Genomic DNA, 24115 nt, shown 5'->3' with positions numbered 1-24115 from the left:
TTTGTTAAGAGTTTCAAGAGATTTAAGTTTATTAACTTTTTCCATTCTTTTTGTACTCTAATAGATATTAAAAATTCTTAGTTTGTATTTAAATAATTATTTTTATTTAAACAAAATTAAAAAAAGTTCACTACGTGTATTTCATTATATATGAACATCTGTAAAATAAAAAAAGCTAGTTAAAAAACAATTGAAAAAAAAAGTGCTTTTCCAAGATTCTAAAAAATAAAAGATAAGATTAAAAAAATTCACTGTAAAACGACCAATCATTTATTCTTCCAACCTAAGTGTTGGAAGATTAATTCAAATTAATTACATTCTTATCTATAAATGAAGTTTAACTTTTTAACTTTTTACACCAATATTGTCTTAAATTGTTAGCTGGTATTGGCGCAATATCTCGACTTATATTGACCAAGATACCTAATATTGCGCCAGTATTGTTTGCTAGTCGGAAAACTAAGTAAAAGTAAGCCTTTTTTGTTTAATACTTCTTTCATCAACCTTCAATCTTCTACATCAAGACATATAAAAAAACAAATAAGTTTATTCTAAATTCTATTATTTAGTCTAAAGTTATTCGGGATCAGGTCTAATATTTTTGACACCAAAATATGTTGGACAGTTTCATTAATATCTTTTCTTCAATTAGGCAAATCTCCTTTTAATTAATAACTAATCAAGTTTTTTAGCATTTAAATACAAGACTTTCTTGTTTTCAATCGTAATTAGTCATTTTTAGAAGTAAGTACCACTAAAGAAAAATCGAACAGATAAAAATTAAAATAATTGACATTGTAAGGTGACATCATTTTGTAAAAAAAATTAAAACTGAAAAAAATTTTTTATAAGATTGTTTGCTCAACATTAAAATCTTTTTATTAGAGATAATCTACTAAAAAGATTATTAAACAGATGTTAAAAACGAACAAAATTAAATTTTAAGTTTTACGTATAACGTTTTTATAACTTTTACGTAAAACTGTTAACGTATAAACGTAAAAGAGTTTTTATTACCATAATGTGTTTTTGTATTATACATTTAAGTATATTAATCATTTTTTACCATTAAAATAATTTCAGGAGTATATATAAATATATTTATAAAGATACTCGTAAAAAACCGCTTGATCTTGTCTTCATGAACCACTTAATTTTATAGAAATCTAATTATTAAATAATGCAAACATAAATATAATAGTTTACATTTTACATATTGTTTATTATATAATATTTTATATATATTAGACACACACACACACACACACACACACACACACACACACACACACACACACACACACACACACACACACACACACACACACACACACAAACACGCACGTACGATAAATTTGTTTTCCATATTTTGATTAATAGTACTGCACATTCAACAAGGTTCAGGTTAGTATATACTATAAAGGATATTTAATTAAAGATTTAATAGAGAAAGAAGTAAAGAGATGGCAACACATTTTGAAATTTTTAACAGATGGTTCACATATGTAAATGTACAAACAGAAAAAATAAAACGATTGAATTAAAAGCCCTTAAACTTACGTGCGATCTTAGGCAAAGATAGCATTTGGGAAAAAAAAAAAAAAAAAAGCATCCTTATATATGCTAATTTTTCAAGGATGGTTTATGTAGATTTAATGAAAATTTTTGTTGTTTTTGAATACTTTCTACGTTCAGATTTTGCACTTTTGGATAAAATTCGTAAGTTATAAAAAATTTTAAAAAGTGTTTTAAATCTTAATTTACTGAATATTTATTTTAAAACTTTTTAATAAGAGTACTTTTTCTTACTCTTGAGAGTTTATTTTAATTGAGAAAGTACTTTGCTTACTCGACAGGAAATGATTTTACTATTTCATAAAATCTGATTAATCAGGAAACAGTTTATAATAAACTGAAAAGTAATAACGGTGCATTTTTATTTTTCTTAATAATTTTATTATAGAGAGTCCACTTATAAATGCCACCTACTATTGGCCGTTAAACGAAAGCGTTGTAAGTGAACATGAGAATGGGAAAAATTTTCCAATGTTACATAACGGTATACAGCAAGTCAAAACACTACCGTTAGGTTCCGCTATACGATTAGGTATGTTTAAAATGTTTTAAATATGAATATGAAAGTGCTAATGTAAAACTACTTTATTAACAATTCAAAAAAAATTTAATTAATGAAACTTTTAAGCAACATTTAGGGACTCTTAAACATACTGATGTTAATAGACGTCTCAAGATTTCTGAATTAATTATGCTTTACAATGTAGGTAACAATGTAGGTAACAATGTAGGTAACAATGTAGGTAACAACATTCATAATTTTAAATGCAAAGCTTATTCATTTTTAGATGGAATTGACGATTGGGTTGAGATAAAAGATATTTCTGACCAATGCATTTTACACTTGGAGTGTGAAAAAAATGGTCTCACTGTTAGCTTTTGGATGAATTTTACAAGTGGAGATTATATTTTTGCTTCAGGGGGTTACGCAGGTTTTTAATAAAATTATAACAACCATGTACAAGTTCGATAGTTTTAATAAGACAGTAGAATTAGATTTTTAGATAGAATTTTTTTTTAAATCAATCTTTTATTTTAATTTCATTAGGCTATCCTGCAGTTTCTCATGGAGTTAGACTTCAAAAAGATCATACTACTGGTTTTTTTAAATTGGAAGTTTCTACAAAAGAAAAAATATGGGAACTATACATACCTCGTTTTCCAAAGAATTGGTTCCATTTTGCATTCACTTGGAGCAAAGAGTCAGGTCTTTATCTTTATTTCAACGCCGAATTAAAGTATTTTACCAACAATTCACGTGACATAGAACAATATCATATTAATAATGGCGATTTATATTCTACCATTAAAATTGGAATAGACAACAACCGTGCTATGTTTGGAAAGTTTGAAATTGTACATTTAGCAATTTGGAAACAATATTTTGAGTCACTCTCTAAAATATATACGGCAAATATAATGGTGGAATACGAGACAGAGATCTGTTGCTACAAATTGAGTAAGTTTTTAATAAAATATGTGTGTTTTATTTAAGTAACAATTTTTTAAAATGTATGATTTTAATTAGAAGTAAAACCGTGTGATGAGGAACTAAGACTTCTATATGGATCAAAATGTATATGTCCGCATTTCACTTTAAAATTTATCGAAGACTTGTGCAAGAACCCTACCAGTGATAAACAAGTTGCTGTTGGTAAGGAAGAGTTTTGTTTTTAAATGAAACAACTTTTTGATAAATTACCGAAAAAACTCACAAATACCGAAATTACCGAAAAATACACAAATTACCGAAAAATACACAAATTACCGAAAAAACTCACAAATTTTATCACTCGTAATTCGTGTTGATAAAATAAAATTCATCTTTACTCATGACCTACTACTATCTAACATTTCTTGAAAAACCGAAAAGCAACTAAAAGTTTAACTAACTTTTACTAATATACCTAACTAATACTAACTTATCTAACTATGTCTAACCTTACTCTACCTGTTACTACCTACCAAACAACTACTAATTAGGGATCGTCCATAAATCACTTAACGGAAACTTTCACAATAAACAAAACAAAAAAAATCGAAAGTTTTCCCTCGCAGAGTCTTAATTTAAATAAAAAATCAAAACAGCCCATTAAGTTTTATGAAAATTGCCGCGTAAAAGAGCTTAATATCTCCTAGTTCTGTTTTTATAATATATTTGCGTTGCGTAATTAATGGACGATCCCTTACGCAAATCAAACTTGAAAAATTTCCTTAGAACAAACTTTTGGACAAAAAAAAGTTGTTCTTAAATTTTTAATAAAGTTTAAAAAACGAATATTTAAAAGAATGTTTAAGCATGAAAGATTGTTCAAAAAATGAATGTAGTATATTTAGTGTATAAAGAAGCATTGGATTGTTCTCAACACATTTTTAAAAAACGGCCGTTAAAAGTTGCCTCTGATATATAAAGAATGGGAATGAAAATGTCAACTCCCGGTTATTCAAACCTTCTAGGGGAATAAGAATTTACTTCGAATAACTGAAAATCCTGTATCTTATAAAGTTTGTTAAGTAAAATTCAAGAGGAATGAAAATTGCTTTGAATTGGCGGGAAATTCGAATAAGTACCAGTTTGAACAACCGGGAGTTTACTGTATAAACATTAGCTTTTTAGTAATGAAAATAAACACTTTAAAAACTCTTTTTTCAAGTCTAAAGTCTTTTTAATGAAATTAAATGAATTACTATTATAGGTTTGTACAAACCTATAATAGTAATTCATTACACAATTGTGTAATATATTTATTAATATTTATATAAAAAAGCTGCTCATTTTAAATATGTAAACGGATTAAGTTGTCCGCAACCACACTCCAAACGTGTCCAATACCACCCGATCATACCTCATTCACTAATACTTGTAAGTTAAAGTATTAAACAAATATTTTAAAATAAATATTGTAAAATAAAAATGCATCTTTAATCAATTAAAATTTATTAGTTACATAAAAATTAGGTATATTAATATGTGAATCAAATATGATGATATATCGCTCTTCTGGTGGTGGGAAACAATATCTTGCACTCCCAGCCAATCGCTTCGGCATATTATGATAAATATTTTGCATATGCCATATTTTTAATAAAGACATTGGTTTTGCGAATCGCCGCGAAAAAAAGCTTAACATTTCCTACTTTTGTTTTTAAAAAATATTTTGCGTTGCGCTTTTTATCGACGATCCCTAAAGACGATCCCTACAGTGTGAAAATATGAGCGCGAAAAGTAACTTTAACTAAGCTTTACGTAAATAAAAATTTTATAAAAATCTCTGAAATTTTTATTCACCTAAAGCTGAGCAATTACTAAAGCAATTGCTTTATTTATTCACCCGGCCTTTAACCTTGTTTCACAAAGTAAGCCAAAATCTATGGCTTAGGTTTTTGTCCACAAATACGTCACGCTATAAGGGGGATGAGGAGGGGATGGTTTTGTGGTTTTGTGACGACCCATACAAAACTTGCTACTAAAGTGTTACGATCTTGTGATGAAGGGGAGGAGGTATTTGTGTGTGGGGGTGGGGGGCTAGAGAAGTCAAAAACAGTCGAACATTGCGTGACGTAAATTACGGACGAACTCTCATGTATAAAAAATTCGTTTCTGAAAATCTGGCGAAGGTATATATGGTCTATAAATACTCTAGTAGGTTTTCAGAAAACGATTTTAATTTTAATTATATTCTAATATTTTATTTTGGTTCAGTTTATTTTGCGTTTACGGATATATACAATGTAAAAATATTTTACATTGTATATATAAAAAGTCAATAGAAGCAAGAGGAAGGCAAAAATTAGATTATTTAATAACAGGGATCACTTTTATTGTATATCTCAATAGAGTTAAAAATCTTTTTTTTCTTCAATAACGGGGATCACTTTTTTTTTAACAAGTTTTTTAACATTTTAGCATATAAAACTTAAATTTATTTTTTTGTCAATTGTCATTTTTGTTTAATTCTCTTGATAAATTACGTTTCAAATGAGGCTTGGCAGTTAGGTAAAAAAAAATTGGCCTAACTTGACAAAGTCAATGGCTTTAGCAAGACTAGCTACAGCCATCGACTTTGTCAAATATATTTACATCTTTTTCAAATATATTTACATTGAAATATATTTACATATCAAATATATATACTCTTAAATTATGGATTATAATCTCGTATTGAATAATCTCTATTGGATTATAGAAAAGTATATGTAAAAAGAATATAAAGTTTAATGTATTATAGCCGCTTATTGGACTTCATAAAATTTAACTTTAATTTTTAATTCATTTTCTTTAATCATTTTGTTTTCATATGTATATATGCATAAATATACATATATTTTGTATATATGATATGGTTTCCAATGAAATTTAGATAATGGGTCTAGTGAGTGTTTTTTTGTTGTTATTGTTTTTTTTCATTGTGTTTTTTTTCCTAGTCTATTATAGAATTTTGTCATTTATTTTTCTCTATTTTTATTATGGATTTTATTTTTTGTTGTTGTTATTTTTCATAATATAAATCATTTAAAAAAACATATATTTGTAAAAAAATTTTGATATTTTAAAAAAAAGGACTCTCTTTATTCTCGGTACTTAACTGAAACCATATAGTTAGAAAAATTGTTTGACCCATGTGGTTTAATGCAACCTGTAAATCTCAAAGTTTTTTATGACTTCCACGATGGTGATGGTGCTATGTTTATTGCTGTACTAGTTAAAAATTAGGTTTGTTTAACTTTTGAAGCTTTTAAGTTTTTTGACTTTTTATTAATTTTATTTTAGGTTGCTATGATTCGTTAGACTGCAAAGTTTTAGTTAATAATCAAGTTGGCTTTTGTACTGATGATCGGGAGTATGCTGCCAGCAAATGTGCTGCCTCTTGCAAACTTTGTGGTATGTTAAATATCTAATTTAAATATATTTATTTAATCTATTAAACCAGAGTTTTAGTCATTAATCACCATCAGCAAATTATTGAGTCAAATATTTTCTTGTATTGTCTTAAATTTCTGAAGTTAGTTTTTTTTTAATTTTCAAAGTTTCAAGTATGTTGGCATCATCTGGCCCCAAAGAGCATTTCAGTAAATCAACATTGATATTCTCATTGGTTGGATGTGTTGGTGGTTTGATTTTATTAATGTGCATGATGGTTTATTTTTGGAGAGTTTACAGAACGTAAGTAATTTATTCCATTTTAGTAAAATTTTTGCAAATCATACCCTTAATATATGAAGGGAAAAGTTTGTTTTAAGTACTAATTTGCTAATTAACTGTTAATTTGCTAATTAACTGATTAACTGTTTTCTTAAATGTTAGTAATTGTGATAAAAAATCTGTTTGTTTATTACTTAAAAAATATTACTACAAATTCATATGCATAATGTTCATATATGGTATATTTCATTAAAAATGGAGAAGTATAATTAAAACAATAAACAGAAGAAACAGTTAGTTAAAAAAAAGTACTAAACAGGTATAAAAAATATTTAAAATAATGATGGTACCAATTTTATTTACAACTGTGCTTCCAAAATCAAGCCAATCAGAATATCTAATTCTCTAATTTATTACCAATTACCTAATTTATTAATTAATTTAGTCTATTCAGCATCCAACTAATCTTTGAAAAACCATTTCAGAAAAAAAAAAATTATTTACGATATTGTGCCAATTATTATTTATCAATTTTTAAGGTTTATTTTTCAAGTCCATAATTTGCTCTTTATTTTATGAGCATAAACAATAATTATCCAATCATTACTAAGCATATTAATCAGACTTTTAATCAGGTAGTTTAGAGTTCTTATTAGGCACTTTATTAATAACATAATTATAATTACAATAATCACATAATAAGCACTGCTTATGATAACCTAATGTCTAAAAAAAAATTATGTGTTTCTAAATTTTTGAAGTTGGTATAATGATGAAAAACACTCAAATTAATATATTTAAAAAACTTATAAGTAAATATTAATTATATTAAATAAATTAAAGACGTTAAAAGTAGCACTTATTAATATTAAAGAAATTATGACAAGAGAAAAAGAGGAGTTGGAAGTGTAATGGCAAAGAGCAATCAGAAACCAATACCCAATAATTGGCTGATAACTTATAAACTTGATCATCCAATAAGACAGAAGGAGTTAATGAAAACAGTAGAACAAAACATTAATCAACCATTAAAAGCATAGCGATCATCAATGGCGAAGTAATAATTCCTGACATTTAATTGTAACACAGTTTTAAATTTAAGTTTTTAAGTATTCTGGTGAACATAACTTTTATTGCCTAATGTTTTATCATAGTTACAAATCATCCATTAATAACAAATGATTCATCATAGTTACAAATCATCCATTAATAACAAATGTTTCATCATAGTTACAAATCATCCATCAACAACAAATGATTCAGCACAGTTACAAATCATCATTGAAAAAGCATCATTCAATTTTTTTTGCAGATCTGAGAATTGATTTTTCAATATTATTGACTGAATCAATCGATACAAAAATACCATACTGCATTTCAAGCTTAGTTTTAAAACGAGAAACGTTATTTGAGATTATGCAACAAATGAATGATGGAGGTTTCTCTTTAAATTTGCTTGTTACACAACAACAGATAAACATATCAAAAGAAAAATGTTAAAATTTTAGTTGCTTGTCTTCTACTTCAAAAAATTCATTTATTCAATTTTCATCCAATTCTGTGACAAAAGTTTTGAAATCAAGTTGAGATATTCTTTAAATACCAGAATCATTTCAACGGAAAACAAGTAGGAAGTTCAAGAAACAAAACTATTATGCTTTTTTATCAGTCTAATTAACGAAGAGTTTTAAAAAGTATAAAAGGTCAAAGAAAAGACAAATTTGAAAGACATATTTGGAAGTCTTGAAACACTGTGTTGACCTCTGTAACCAACTAGACTTGGTGTCCCCTATGTATCTTTAATTTTTAAACACTGTGTTGACCTCTGTAACCAACTACACTTGGTATCCCCTATGTATCTTAAATTTCATTTACTTTTATTAATTGTAAAAGATTATTGTGCTTAGAAAACAAAGTCTAAAGTTTTTTAAAACTGTAATGTAAAAAAATTTAAAACTTTAGTTAAGAGAATAAGACTGTTATTAAAAATAAACAAATAAGAAATCTTAAATAAAGAAATATGTAAATAAAAGTCTTCTTCTCTTTACTGATACTGTAATTAAATCTGCATTTATTTACATTACTTTACATTACTGTAACTAAAATTAATTTCATTTGTTTATAAATAAAAAATACAATTTTGTTAAGTTAAAAAATACACTTTTACATCCAAAAATTAAATTGATTATAATGTGAAATATTTTGTTGAACTTTAGCATTAAAGTTGTTAAAAAAGAATATAATATAATAGATTATAAGTTCTATCGTCTGTATTAATTCAGGGATTGATGACACAGCTTTCGAATTGAAGGGGCACAAAGGTTTATTTTTTTTTAATGTGGAAGGAAGGAGGGTAGGCGCAGGCACCCCCGGTTGCCCTGCCGTCATTGGTCTTGTAATTTGGAAGCATTTCATCGAGTAATTAAAGTAAAATCGAAACTTTTCTAGTTGAAAAAGCAACCACAACCATCTATTACTCTATTGCTTATATATAAACAATATTTAAGCTAATAAAATAACAATATTTAAGCTAATAAAAATGATGTTAAGGTAAACATTTAACATATAAAATAAAAAGTTTTTGAAACTTGGTTTGATGTGTGACATTCTTAGACGATGTTATCCATCTTACCAATTGGATGAATGCTCTCTTCTCTAACAAATTAAAAGAATCGAAGTAAGAAGTTTATTCCCTAGAAACTAAATATGTTTTTACTATATTGTTTTTTACTATATTGTTTTTTACTATATTGTTTTTTCACTATATTGTTTTTAATGTATTATACGTCCTTAAAAAAATCTCTAAAATTTATGACTCTATTTTGATTTTTTAGACGATATCATGGTGCATTTGTACCACCGCTTAAAAAAGTGAGCTTACTTGATGTCTCAAACGATTATGATGATAAATGGTCAGCGAGATATATAGATAATTCTGCTTTCTACATAAAAGATGTACCACCCAAAAAAAGAGCACTACCCCTTATACCAGCCAAAGTTAATTCACAGCGTTATCAACCTCCCGACTTTGATTGAGCCTCATATTTTATGGTCAATGTAGAAATGACATGAATTAAAAAAGAAAATGGGTCAACTCTAATAGTTAATGTATTATATATTTATTTACTAAAAATGTAAATAGTTATATTTAGTCTGAAATTATTTTTACATTAGATAAGTTATGTTTGTTTACTATAGTCATTATATCATAGTTGTATATAGTTGAAATAAATAATAATGGATATTTTTGCTTTAACTTTAAAATCATTACAAAATTTTTTTGGTATTTGTGTGGCCTTTAATAATTTCGATCATATCTGTATGTAGGTATATATCAGTTTTGTCATGTGTATATATAGGTGTATATTGGTTATATCATAAGCATAATAGATTTTTTTATACACATGTTTCCCTTCCCGAGTCCAGAAGATGCTGCTGTTAAGGAAACCTTTTCTTTTTTTAATTTTTATATTAAAGTGATAGTTTCTACCTTGTTTGTGTGTGAGTGTATATATGTGTGTTTATGTCCGTGTGTGTATATTCTGTATATTCATATATGAAAACTTCACGGAAAGAAACAGTCATATTTTTTACTTTGAGATTCTCAATTATTAAACTTTTGATGATATCTTTAATTTTTAGGAAAAAGCTGTATATTTTTAAATTATGTTGCAAAAATAATCATTTTTTATATACAATTAAAGTTATATTTTTAATTTAAATACAATAGTTGACGTTTTATGCAAGTTTTTTCGAAAGTGAGGCTGTTTGCGGCCGTTTTTCCTGATTTTTATATTATTTTTACGGAACCACGTTTTTAGATATAAAAAAAAAGCTAAAATATTAAATATGTTAAAATAAAAATATGTTAAAAATTAGCTTCAAATAAAAGTAAGTAAAAAAATCTTTTCGATTTTATAAAGAGTTTGTAACAATCTTCAGTGTCTTTTAGATTTTATTTAGGGCTTGTAACAGTCTTCAGTGTCAGTAAAAGTTTAATAATAATATGATAATGATGTAATAGATAATATCATTTATGTACCAAATCCAAAAAAAAAAAAATTTTAATTGTATTCTCTCATACACAGATGTCATAAATGTATGTACAAACAGAAAACAGTTTTGAACAACAAAACTAAATTCATGCTCAGAGAAGGAATCTAAGAATTTAAATAAAACCCTGTTTTGTCAGTCATGGCTAAGCGTATACAAGAATCATTAAATTCATTAGCAATTTTTAATTGCTGCAGGTCAGAATGCTCTTTAAGGATTGCAATAAGTTTAGTATCGTCAGCAAAAAATTTGCGGTTGAATGGATGTCTTTAATAAAAATAAGAAACAGCAGTGGTCCAATACATAAACCCTGGATTATTTCACTAAGGAGGACGTACAGCCAATAAGATTCTGATTTTCCAGAAATAATAGCACTACTTGCTCGTTTTGATCGAGAAGAATTGTATTTATCCATGGGAGATGTGCTCTTTGAAGACATAAACACGAATATTTTGAAAAAATAGAAAGGGACCAGCTCCTTTGAACACTTTGGCAAAACCAAAAAAAAACTGCTACATTGTTAAAACGCGACTCCATAGCTACGCGATTTCATAAGTAATTAAATCAAGACTTACCAGGGGTAAAGCCATGTTGGTTTTTTTCGCCACACAAAAAGTTCTTTTAAAATGACTTTGGGGAGTAATTTTATTATGGCTTAGAGTAAGTTACGCAATAAAAAAAATAAAATAAAATTCTTTGTGTAAAAATGTAATATGTAAAAAATCGACAAAAAATGTATTTTTGAAGGCAAAAATTAACAAAAGTTTACAAATGTCCTAAATTTTTAATTATCCAAAAAGTTCATTTGCAATTGTAATCTATGAATTATAAAAGTTACTTAGTATTTTGTATTTGCTTTGTGTTGTTAGTGAAATTAATTATGTGCATGCACTATCAAAAAGTTGTAATACTTGTTGATTTTTTTTGTTGGTTTTTTTAATTGTTTTTTGTTTTACAGTAAATAATAAATAAAATATTGTGTTTTGGAGAGTTTAAAATTGAAACAAACTAGACATTCATCTACAATTAATTTAACTATATATCTTGGAGTATGAAAAAATTGGTTGGAAACTGAAGTTATTACACCAAGAAATGTAGTTAAAAAAGGTCTTCATATTGAGGAAAATTTGCATCTTTCTGATGATCTTGATTGGTGGGTTTTTTAAAACCATATTGAAAATTAAATTTCTAATAGATACCTAGTGGGCACAGGACATCCATAGAATATCCATTAGACGTCTTGACGTCCGCTTGGCATCTTTGGACGTTCAGAGGACGTCCAAGATTTGAACAAAACTAGTATTTTAAAAAACAATTTTATAACAGTTTAAATTTTTTTTTGTTTGTAGAAGATGTTATCTAACTGTAAAAGAAATCTCGGTGCTATTGACAGACTTGATATTGAAACAGTGGTCTCAGTCCAATACTTTGTTTAAGACCCCTGTAGCTCCTGAGATAAGGTTGGCGAAAAATCAGGCTACCAAATATATCAAATAGGTAAAATAGAAACAGAAAGACAGCTTAAAGCAGCGAATAGAAAAACAACAGATATTTCATCTTTAAATAAAAGCAAAAATTTGATTAAAAAATCTTATATTATACTGGTACAAATAGAAAACATTGAAGATGAAGTTTACAAAACAGAGGAGCGCAACTTAAGTCAAGAAATTTCACCTGAAAAAATTAGGATTTAAATGAAGAATCCTCAAAAGACAGCTCCAATTGTATCAAACAAAAAAGTTTCCCATCTTTAAATAAAAGCAAAAATTTGATTAAAAATCTTATATTATACTGGTACAAATAGAAAACATTGAAGATGAAGTTCACAAAACAGAGAAACAAAAAAGTTTCCCCTTAAATTACCATTAAACAGAATTACATGAAGATCCCCAATACAGCTCTAGCATCTCTCCTATTTTACATTTCTTCTGCTGCTACATCTACAATTACATCTGCTTTTCGTCAAGGTTTGATTAAATCTTATTACTTGAAGGTAAAAAAGGCATGTGATCCTAAAAAAATTTTGAGAGTCAGACAATAGGTTATGTTTAAAACTAGAGTTTTTCAGAAAAACTAATTAGCCTCTATCAAAGGCATGTTTGCTTGGAAGCTATGTTTAAACATAACTTGGAAGGTTTTTCTCAATTCGTGACTCAAGTATACTTTCATATTTAGTTTAGAATCAAGGTAAAGCACTCTATTGTCAATGGGCCCTATCATTTAATCGAAACTCATTATCTAATATGAGATCATTCAGCCAAAGGTAAGGATGCCGTATCAAAGTCTGTTCAAAATGGGGCATGAAATATCCCATTTTGAACAGACCTTCTAACGGTATCCTTAACCTCAAAAAAGGAAGAGAAATAGAAAGTGATTCATTCTGAGTCTCTTCTTAATTCTCTTCTTCATCAAATAAAAATTTTTGCAGTCAAAATGATTATGAACGTTAAAGTAGATTCCAAAGTTTACATATAATATGCAAAATAAAGATTTACAAAGAGTAACAAATTCTTGTATGGAAGTACCTCACTATCCACACTCAGTCTTGCGTTCAGTCAAGAGTTGTAAGCAAGTGACTGAAGCAGCAACTGGTTTTCAAAGACATGATGGTTTTATGAGAGCATTAAAAGAGCACAGAGATGTTGTTCTAAATCTGAAATCCAAAAAAGATTTAATCAAACTGTTTAGTTGATGTTCAAGCTCGATTTTTGTGAAATTTTTCATAAAAACGTGTATGTTTTTTTAACATTTTATGTAATTTTTATATTTTGACAAAACCGTGTGCCTCTACATAACGTTTAGAGATATACATGCTCCGCAAAATGGAGCATGTATATCTCCAAACAATATGGTTAATAAAAAAGAATTTGAATTTGCTCATATCGGCCCACTGGTTGATAAATTGTATAGATCCAAGTTGATATTTGTCCAAACTGCTGATTCTACCAAAGATCAGTTTGAAGACTTGACAAAATCTGTTGTAAAAGTATACAAGAAAGAGTTCAGCTAATTCGATTGTCTATAAATGCGCCTTGACAAGGTTTTAATGCCTTATTTGAATGACAGTTATATAGCAACATAAAAAAGACAAATATATATATATATATATATATATATATATATATATATATATATATATATATATATATATATATATATATATATATATATATATATATATATATATATATATATATATATATATATATATATATTGAACCTAACTTTGAAATTTCTAAAATCATAGTTTATGAAGATTTTGATCTTCAATTGATAACTTTTGATTTTTCATACTTACATCTAATTAAAACATGAACTACTAAATATTTTTCAACATACTGAAGTTTTGATCGACTGAATTTTCAACCTACTGCTTTTCAATCGACTGATTTTTCAACCTACTATATTTTCAATATTCTATTCTGTCGATCAACTTTACGCCTTTTCAGGTATGAATTTTGTATAAAAAATTTTTTTGTTTTGAATTAGAACAAATTTTTGAATCATTGAATTTGATCAGACGTGGCTCAGTGGGTAGAGCGCTTGTTTTAGAATCGAAAGGTTTTAGACTCGATGTCTGCTCTTGCGATAAAAAGCTGCGTAAAATTCCTTGTTAAATACTCATCCTCGCTGCTCTGTGATCTGTTAGGTTTTTTTGGAGCTCCTTATTAACCAGAAACAAATAAAACATTAGACCGTTATGTTTTTTCTTCAAAAAAACATAACGGTCTAATCTTAAAGCATTTACAAGGACGCTTACGCGTTCTTCTGTACCAATGTCACTTATCTCTTTTAAATTAAATAAGTGGCATTTGTTGAAAATTTTAACATGGTTTAAACTAGTATTTTTTCAAATGGTTTAAATCTATTAACACTGAAGTGACGTAAATGATATGAGGATGAATATTATTGTACTGGTTAGCGAGTTTTATATCACTTATTAGCATAGCACAATGTTTAGATTCATTTTCTCTTCAAGTTTTTTTTTTACATTTAACATTTAAAAATTGAATGATGTTTTAAAATTTTTCAAGAAATATTTTTAAAACATATTTTAGTGTCAATTGTTTTAAACCGCGATAAAAAGAAATTATATGCGAGTTCTACAATTTATTTGAATAAATGATCTTATTTTTAGTAGAAATTTCAAATAAATTTGTTAGTAAATTTTTTCAAATGTTGAAATACCAATATCTTTGGAAGTAAATAAGCTGCAGAGGTGGTTAAAACCAATTTGAAAATGAAAAATCTTAAGGAATATAATGCATTTAAAATAACCAAGATTTAAATAGGCTTTAAAAATTGCCTGAACTGCTTAAAATAATAATTAACTTAATAATTAAATAATTAAATTAACCTTTCCATACTACAATTTAATACAACTGGTTATAAATAAAAACAATAAAAATAAAAACTATCAGTAAGCAACTCGTAATACGGATTATTAGTAAGTAAATCATTAACTTTATTTATAGTTATTAAATATATTTTAAAATATTATTAAATATATTATAAATATTAAAAAATTTATTATAGTTATTAGTAAATAAATCATTTAACTTGGTTATCTTAAAAGTTTAAAAAAATTTTTTAATATTTTTTTTACTTCTGCTTGCTTTAGTTATGTCTTGAGTTTTAGATAACGACATAAAATGACAAGATAAATTAAGTTATTAGCGTCTATTTAAAATCAGTTATAACAGCAGAGAAAGAAAGCCAAGTGCAACCTGTCAATACCTAGAAAAGAAAAAAAAGAAATAAAAAAAAAATGATCATCTTAAATTACAAAAGCATTATTTTACATATTTTCAATTGACTTTTAGTAAAAAACATAAAAATAAAAAATAAATGAAAATAGTCGGTTAATATAACAGCCTAGCACTACACACACTGCAAGTCATATTTACCACCCTAGTAACCATCCTAGCTCTAAACAATAGTAGTTATATTATTGATTGGATTCAAGTTTGATCATTTAATCAAAAAATGTTATCCAGTAATTTGGCAATAATTAGATGTTGATATTTTCAAAAAAATTTAAATTTTATTTAAAAAATTTGTTAGAACATCTGGGATTTATAAGTCATGAATTAGTAAGTGACTTGTAAAACATTTCTTAAACATGGTTGTAATCAAGGCATTTTGTTAAAAAAAAGTTAAAGATTTAAAACAAATTATTATGAGCATAACTAAAGTTATTGTTACCAATGACAACGACAAAAACAATATAACAGCTCAAAATAGCTATAGCCCAAATAACCATTAAATTTGGCTTTTTAATTTTACCAGTAATGAAAATTATTTTTATTTCAATTATTTAAAATAAAATAAATAATGTATATTTATATATATATATATATATATATATATATATATATATATATATATATATATATATATATATATATATATATATATACATATATATATATATATATATATATATATATATATATATATATATATATATATATATATATATATATATATATATATATATATATATATATATATATACGTAAAAAAAAAAGTTATCAAAACCTTTCTCCTCTTGGTTGCCTGTGTTCCTTGGTCAATTACTATTTTGAATAACCACAAATTTTACTATTTTTATTTAGGGTTGCTATGATTTGAATATTCTTATATACTTTTTGCATTATTTTTTATATGTTTTTAATTATTTTGAGTTATATAGAATATGTATTCACTGATTCATTTTTATTTATTTAATTACTATTGTTGGCAGTCATCTATCTGTTTTCTACAATCTAAAATCTTCTGTCTGTACAGTATGTGCTAATAACAAATTGCACTTGCACTATATTATACACTATAATACACTGTTTATACTGTTTGTAACTAATGGATTTTTTTTTGCTTGAACTTTAAACTAAGTAAAATGGCTATCACCAGATCTTCTGCTAAAGTATGGCTCCTTGGGAAACCTACTGAAATTATTTTTAATTTTTAAATTACTAGAATGCAAAAAATCTGAAAAATTCTTAAATTTTAAACGATGATGAAAAGTAACACTCTTTATGCAAATCCGTCCCTTCTCCAGTTAACAAAACTCTAAATAAAAATGCCTACATTTGTTCCACGAATCACAGGAAGTGCAGACGCAAGAGCGCATTGATTATCTGCATAGTTCAAACGACCCTCGTGAAGACTACGCTTTGCCTAAATCAAATAGCAATCAAAGCAACAATAATTTCAACGACCCTGCTAATTGGAACCCGTGAAAAATTGGAGTTGATCGACTATATCTTTTCAAATCCACCCAAAATAAATATATAAAAAAATTGACTTCTCATCATCAGAGTACTGTGATTTTGGAGGCAAATTTCGTCGAGCTTATTCAGACCTGTTCTTTAGAATGAAAAACAAAGAAGGAAGAAAAGTATTACGCAATAGGCTTCAATTTTCAAAAGGAAATGGAAGCATGTACTGTGTATCTTGCTATTTTTTTGGAAAATCGAAGAGCAGCTTATGTGAAAAAAGAGGATTCCGGAACTGGCAACATACTAAACTTTCCCTTAGTGAACATGAGCAGACCATAGATATCTTGGAAGAAGCAGTGAAGGGAAGGATAGATTTAGTGTTTACCAAGCAATACCAGACTGAAAAAGAGTATTGGAAGCAAGCTCTACGACGAACAATCAAAGTTATTAAGCACCTCTCTTATAGGTTTGTGCGTAATATATATAAAGTTGAAATACATAAATTTAAATTAATAGTTATAAATACTTTTACTGAATCACATTTATCACGTGATATTACTTATCACGTAATAATGCTGCTTAAACATTTTTCAAAATTGAAAATAATTAGATATTTTATTTATTGTTCATTCTCTGAAGATTATCATTCCGCGAATCAGACGAAAAACTAGTATCGATACGCAATGGAAACTTTATTGGATGTATTAAGCTATTAGCATAATTTGATCCTTTCCTCGCCCAACACTTGATTACTTATTGAAGCAAAGAAAAGGGAAGTACCTAGTACTTCTCTAAAGACATTTGCGAAGAACACATACACTTGATAGCCGCCAGGGTTTTGGAACTTATAGATAATATAATCATCCTTAAGTAACTTGTTGTAGTATACATTTTTTATTTACTTTAAACATAATTTCTTAGTTAATAAAATCAAAATTGCAAAATATTTCAAATTCTCTCCAAATATCGAGCAAATTTGCTCTAATATCGAGCAATATGAAGTAGAAGCTGTGTCTTTATTCATCTCAGATGAATATGCCTACAATCAAAGGCGCCCAAGAGCACGCAAGTGACTTTACAATGAAATTAACGGTATGAAAATGGAGTGCAAACCAGTGTTTTCTGGGCAATTTAAAATGGTTGCCTACATTAATGAGATCACGGAAAAACTATGAGTAATCTAGGTAAAAGAAAGCCTATTTTGGATTGAATTCTCTGTTTGGTTTTCTTGTGAATCTCCGCAGCATGGATATTATGGATATCAAATTGTTCTGGAGAATGTTCATTTTCAACATTGAAAAGGATCAAAAGTGTTCATCGCTCAACTACAAGTATATATACAACATAAAATATACTTACAATATAAATAACTCTTTATTAAATATCTCTTGAATAATAACAATCTTAATTAATAGCAGACTCGTATATTTTCCAAGTTTTAAAGTTGCATATAATCTATTTACTCCTTATTCAATAGGTCAGTAACGTCTTTCAGATCTTTCATTTGTTTAAATAGAAATCCGGGTATTGAATTACATCTACCTAGAAGATATCATATCTGCATTTGCAAGATTACAATGCAGACAAAAGGTGTTTAAAACCTATGCCAATCGCAGCATGTTTTTAATAATAACACAGGTCAACAAAAAAAAAAAATTTTTCTGGTGCCGAGCAAACAATTTGTTTTTTGTATAGCATTTCTCATTTTGATTTCAAATATGCAACTCTTTTTTTACCACCACGTCAAGTTGTAAAGTAATTTAGATTCAAATCTTAAGTATTTAGGGTAAAGTCCCTAATATTGTCGAAAAAAAAGTTATTCAAAAGTATGTCAACCTGGGTCTCAAAAGCAGCGTATTTTCATAGAGATTATAGAAAACATAAATATTTTTTCTTAAAATTTATTGAAAAAAAAAAAAAGTGAAAAAATGAGAAAGACTCTTAAAAAAATTTCAACAGAATGATATTCAGCAATAATACAAAAAAAACTTATTTTATTACAAATGAATAACATTTTTAAAATCTCTATGAAAATACGCTTCTTTTGAGACCCAGGTTGACATACTTTTGAATAACTTTTTTTTCGAATATATTAGGGACTTTACCCTAAATACTTAAGATTTGAACCTAAATATCTTTACAACTTGACGTGATGGTAAAAAAAGAGTTGCATATTTGAAATCAAAACGAGAAATGCTATACAAAAAACAAATTGTTAGCTCGGCACCAAAAAAAAATTTTTTTTTTGTTGGCCTGCGTAATTAACGCGAGATGCTTGTTTAAATACAAAAGAAAATTCATTAAAAGCCATAGCGCAACAATTTCAAATATTTTTTTTTATTTAAACCGCCGTTAAATTTGAATATTAAAAGGCCAACAGGGGCCAGAAGGCCTAAAGTGCCGGGAGGCCAAAAGGTACTAAACCCGGCCCTGAGAAGAGTATAAAATTTGGCCTTTTTATTTCTAAGAAAAGATCAGTTTGAATCATATGATAACCAACAATGTCAATAAGTTCATTTTGAACTGTTCCAGAAAGATATGTAGCATTTTTTAGTCTTGGTGAATTGAGATGATGTAGTAATTCTGAATTATGTTTTACAAGAAGCTAAAGCAATGCAATAAAGTTTTCTTAGTTGACACTTGTATTAGTATTAGGTATCTTTTCGTTAGATGGAATGCCAGACCTTGTTTCCCCAAAAAAAAGAACTGCTTCAATAATGCAATCTTCAAAAATGTGTTTGTTAAAGTGAATTCTTTCTAGCAATGTTGAATCAAGCTTTATGTGTATTTCTGTATTGGGATTAATAATACAATTAATAAAATATATTTTATTTACATAATGTTATAACTTATTGCATTTAAAATTTATATAAAAAGTTTATAATAAATTTTTAAAACCAACACACAAAAATAAACAAGAAATCAATTCGCCGCAAATCAATTAACGACTTAATTAGTCAACTCAATAAACTGTATTGCAAATAGAAAAAATATAATTTTAAAATGAAACAATAGATAAATTAGGAAACTAAATCAAATATAAAAAAAATTTTTAGCTCACATCACGTTTATTAATTTTGTTACTATCGTTTATTTACTATGCCGTTGCGCGGGAAAAAACAACCAATACCACCCAAGCTAAATGTTTTTCGACGCTAAATGGACGTTTAAATAAACTTATTTTTAAGAAAGCGGTGACCAATTTATCCCGCCCGTGTTGTATTTACCAAATATTTACTAAAATAACTATTAAATTAAATGAATATTCCAATTTTTTAATTTTTATTAACCAACTCTGATTTTTATTATTCAAGTAAATATTCTATTGCAACATTTAAAAGGCGCAAATAGGACAAGGGGGAGGGGGGAGAGCACGCTCCCCTGTGCTCCCCTCCCTCCCTACGGCCCTGATTTTTACTTAGTTGTTAATAAAAAATAGATAGAAATTTAATAGAAAAAAGAAAAACTCTACTTTGATATTGAGTTTTTGATCCGTATATATATATTTTTTGTTAATGGACCCCAAAACCCACACAGAAATATTACATTGGTTAACTTAAATTTTGAGTTTTTAATATTTTTATATTTTTAACATTTATTTTAATATTTTTAAATCAATATTTTCATATTTTTAATATATAAAATTTTAATATTTTAAGCTAACTTTAGCAATTGCCTTTTAAATTTATTTATTTTTAATTTTATGGCAGAAGTATGACTTAAACCTTTACAAAAAACCTTACTTTGCAAACTTAAATGAAAATTTCAAATAATTTTGGACTATAAGGTCAAAAGGTTATATAAAATAAAATATTCTAGTGATTTTAATATAATTTTCACAAAATTATGCTAATTAGGTTATTTTTAACAGTTTCCTATCAAAAAAAAATCTTACATTCCACCCACTAATAGTTACTACGCATACCGAATGTCCGATTGACCTTTGTTCAGCGCAAAACTCTAAACTTACACCAAAACAATACTTGTTTCGGTTTTTGAAATTTGTGGCTAAACCACTTTTAGCATGAACCTTTAACATTATTTTATTATTTAACATTAACATTATTTCATATTTTTGACCTTTCATTAAAACTAGGTAAAAACACTTAAAGTTGCCGTAATCACTCCTATTTTTAAATCTAGTGACCAGTGGTCGGCACCATATTTCCAAAAGGGCCCACTTGCAAAATTCTTGTTTTAGTTACGCCCCACAGCAATAAATAAATTATATATAAAATAGGTTATATTACCTATATAACAGAATATAGTATAGAATTAGATTATAGAACTAATAATTGTATCAATACAAAATACATACTTAAGAAAAAAAACACATAAAACACAATTAAAAATTTGGTGAGTATTTTGTTGTTGCAACTAGCACAAGGTCATTCAAATGAGTGTCAGTCAGTCTTGTTCTGTAAAAATTTTTTCTTATTTTCATGGCTGAGAATGTTTGTTCGCATTGGTAACTAGTGCCATACATACAGATAAGTCTATTTGCATGTTTTTTAAGAACTGGAAAACGTTCCTTTTATGACAGCATGCCAGAAATTAATTAAATTTTCACCAAAAGTGCCATCTTCATCTTTTTTTGGTGCCTTTCTTCTCAACTCGTCGTCACATTGAAAGTTAATTAGTTCATCCTCTGCTTTTAAGATATCAGCTTCTTCAAAGTCCTTTAGAATACTAATATCATTCATATCAAAGTCAAATGGATAACACAAAAAAACCATATGCTTTTTTAAGTCTTCAAATTCATTAAATCTGTTTTTAAATTGATCATACAGAGCAGTCACTATTAATGAAAATGACGATAACATTTCCCTTGATGGTTGACATTCATTTAAAGCAGGAAAATGAGTACAACTACCAGATGCAAATTGAGTTTTGTACAAATTAAGTTTTGTCTTCATCACAGTGATGTGGTTGATCAAATCACAAACCAGCACACGGCGGCCTTGTAATCTCTTATTCAGAACATTGAATTGTGCTGTGATGTCGCAAAGGAAAGCCAGTTTACACTTAAACTCTTCAATAGACATTGTAATGAATGAAAATTTTTGAGTTACCATAAACTGCAGTACACTTGGCAAACACTCCCAAAATCTGTTAAGAATATTTTCTCTTGATAGCCACCTAACCTGCAAAAAATAGACAAACATTTATTTTTGATTGTAATGGTAAATTATTTTTTTTTTGTCTATATACCTCTGAATGAAGAAGAAGATCACCATGTTCATCTTCATTTTGTTCCATTAGCGCACGAAATTGACGCCGTTTGAGTGCATTGGAACGTATATGATTGATTGTTTTTACTACAGCTGTCATTACATCATCAATTGTCGCAACTTTAGCGCACAGTGCTTCCTGGTGTATTACACAGTGATTTGACATAAATTTGTTAGGAAACTCACCACTATTTCTCAGCAAAGTAACAACTTCTCGAATTCTTCCAATCATAGCAGGAGCGCCATCTGTGACAACTGAAGATATTTTTTGAAGAGGCACTTTCCTATTTTTTAATATTTTGAACAATTTGTCATAAATGTCTTGTCCAGTTGTAGTTGTTTCCAGTGGTTCAATTCCAAGCAGTTCTTCAAATAAACAACAATTCGTAGTGATAAAATGTGCATAAACACAGAGTTGTGCTTTACCGACAAGGTCAGTAGACTCATCGAGAGCGATACTCACAAATTCAGCTTCTGACAGATTGTTTGACTATTGTTCATAAACATTAACAACCATTTTCTCAATTTTTCGAGTAACTGTACGCGCGGACAAGTGCATACTTTGAAATTTGTCATGAATTTTTTTATCATTTGGGAAAAGAAATTTTGATGCTTCAATCATGCATTCTTTGATTATTTCACCATCAGTAAATGGTTTCAGGTTTTTTGCTAATATCCATGACACCATATTAGAGGCACGAGTTTCACAATCAACACTGCTAGACATTTGTTGAAACAAGCTTTTACACAATATTTTTCTAAACACAATATTTTTCTAAACACAATATTTTTCTAAACAGCTTTTCAATGAGTCGTATTTTATTTTTCTGGTTGTTGAATCAAGAGGATATTTAGTATTGTACAATTCATGTTTTGATACGAAATGACGTTCAAGCTTGGTTCCTTTCAGTTCACTAACAGTCTCATTACATATTAAACATAGAGCATTGTTACTTGGTCCCTCAGTGAAGAAATAAATCAGCTCCCATTTTTCATTCCACTGACGTGCATATTTACGCTTCGCTTCATGTTTACCTGGCATATCTTTGCAAGTTAATGTGTGTATTTATCAGAGTTGCAACTTCTGAGTAAAGCATCCAAACTCGATAACCGGTTACTCGATAACTGGTTATTAGGGTATATCATACTTTTGCATGTTTTAATTTTCATTCGGTATGTCACTTTTCCTATGTATTCATAAACCCTGAGTTGAATGGTATAATTTATTTTGGTGAAAAAACAAGTCTAGCTACCGGGAAAACGTTTTTAATTTTCAAAAATATTGTGTTTTTTTACTGAATGATGACTGTTTATGATATAAATGTACATAATAATAATTTAAAATATTGTTTAACCTTATGCCTAATTTTTATAATATGCTTTGAGTTTTTAACAATATTATTTTGTGTATAAGTATCAGTTAATATTCAAATATACTTTGAAAATATTATAATTACCATTTTAGATTTTATTTCAAGTTAATTGCTATACTTGCTGTATTTATATCTTCCAGATTCATAATATATTAAAAAAAGGAAAATGGCATTATCAGTTAGCAAGAAAACCAGAAAATCGATTAACACCAAACTAAGTGAGTATCCTGGAGGTTCTAAAAAGTTTCTCCGAACTGAATTTCCAACATTACGTGATTGTTTGCAGCGATGTCTAGATCTGCAGCGAAACAGAATACTAGTATGTGAAAAAAATCCGCGTAATTTATCAATTCAAGAAATTTTTTCTAATGTTGCTAATGAAGTTTACAGAATTTAACAGCTAATTTAGAAGTTAACAGAATTTAAAGAACCCATAGTTTGTGGAACTAAAGCAATAGCACTAAGAATTAATAGAAGTTGGTCTGCATTCTCTAAGATAGCTCGACACAAATCTCAAAA

General features: G+C 27.5%; 2 protein-coding genes across 5 annotated transcripts in view; one reads left to right on the top strand and one right to left on the bottom strand.

Moving 5' to 3' along the window:
• LOC101239006 (uncharacterized) overlaps nt 1–10416 on the top strand; it is a 16726-nt gene extending 6310 nt beyond the window's left edge. For 2 of the 4 annotated variants that reach the window (XM_065809862.1, XM_065809861.1), the window contains exons 8-15: nt 1964–2107; nt 2364–2507; nt 2624–3034; nt 3104–3229; nt 6347–6457; nt 6604–6739; nt 9332–9395; nt 9553–10416. In XM_065809862.1, coding sequence (XP_065665934.1) covers nt 1964–2107; nt 2364–2507; nt 2624–3034; nt 3104–3229; nt 6347–6457; nt 6604–6739; nt 9332–9377 — 1118 coding nt within the window. In that variant the 3' untranslated portion in view covers nt 9378–9395; nt 9553–10416. The remainder of the gene's footprint in view (nt 1–1963; nt 2108–2363; nt 2508–2623; nt 3035–3103; nt 3230–6346; nt 6458–6603; nt 6740–9331; nt 9396–9552) is intronic. The other 2 variants (XM_065809860.1, XM_065809859.1) reach the window with 1 other exon arrangement.
• Nucleotides 10417–21503: 11087 nt separating this feature from the next.
• LOC136086797 (general transcription factor II-I repeat domain-containing protein 2A-like) lies at nt 21504–23265 on the bottom strand. Its single transcript, XM_065809287.1, has 4 exons — nt 23087–23265; nt 22785–22981; nt 22204–22697; nt 21504–22136 (listed from the first exon to the last, which is right to left on the bottom strand). Exons 1-4 carry the CDS (start codon nt 23263–23265, stop codon nt 21504–21506), a joined length of 1503 nt encoding a protein of 500 aa, XP_065665359.1.
• Nucleotides 23266–24115: the final 850 nt, after the last annotated feature.

The sequence above is a fragment of the Hydra vulgaris genome, chromosome 11 (genome assembly GCF_038396675.1).
Source record: "Hydra vulgaris chromosome 11, alternate assembly HydraT2T_AEP".
NCBI classification, from domain to species: Eukaryota; Metazoa; Cnidaria; class Hydrozoa; order Anthoathecata; family Hydridae; genus Hydra; species Hydra vulgaris.
The sequence above is the reverse complement of the archived record's forward strand: the minus strand, read 5'-3'. Positions and strand labels throughout refer to the sequence as shown.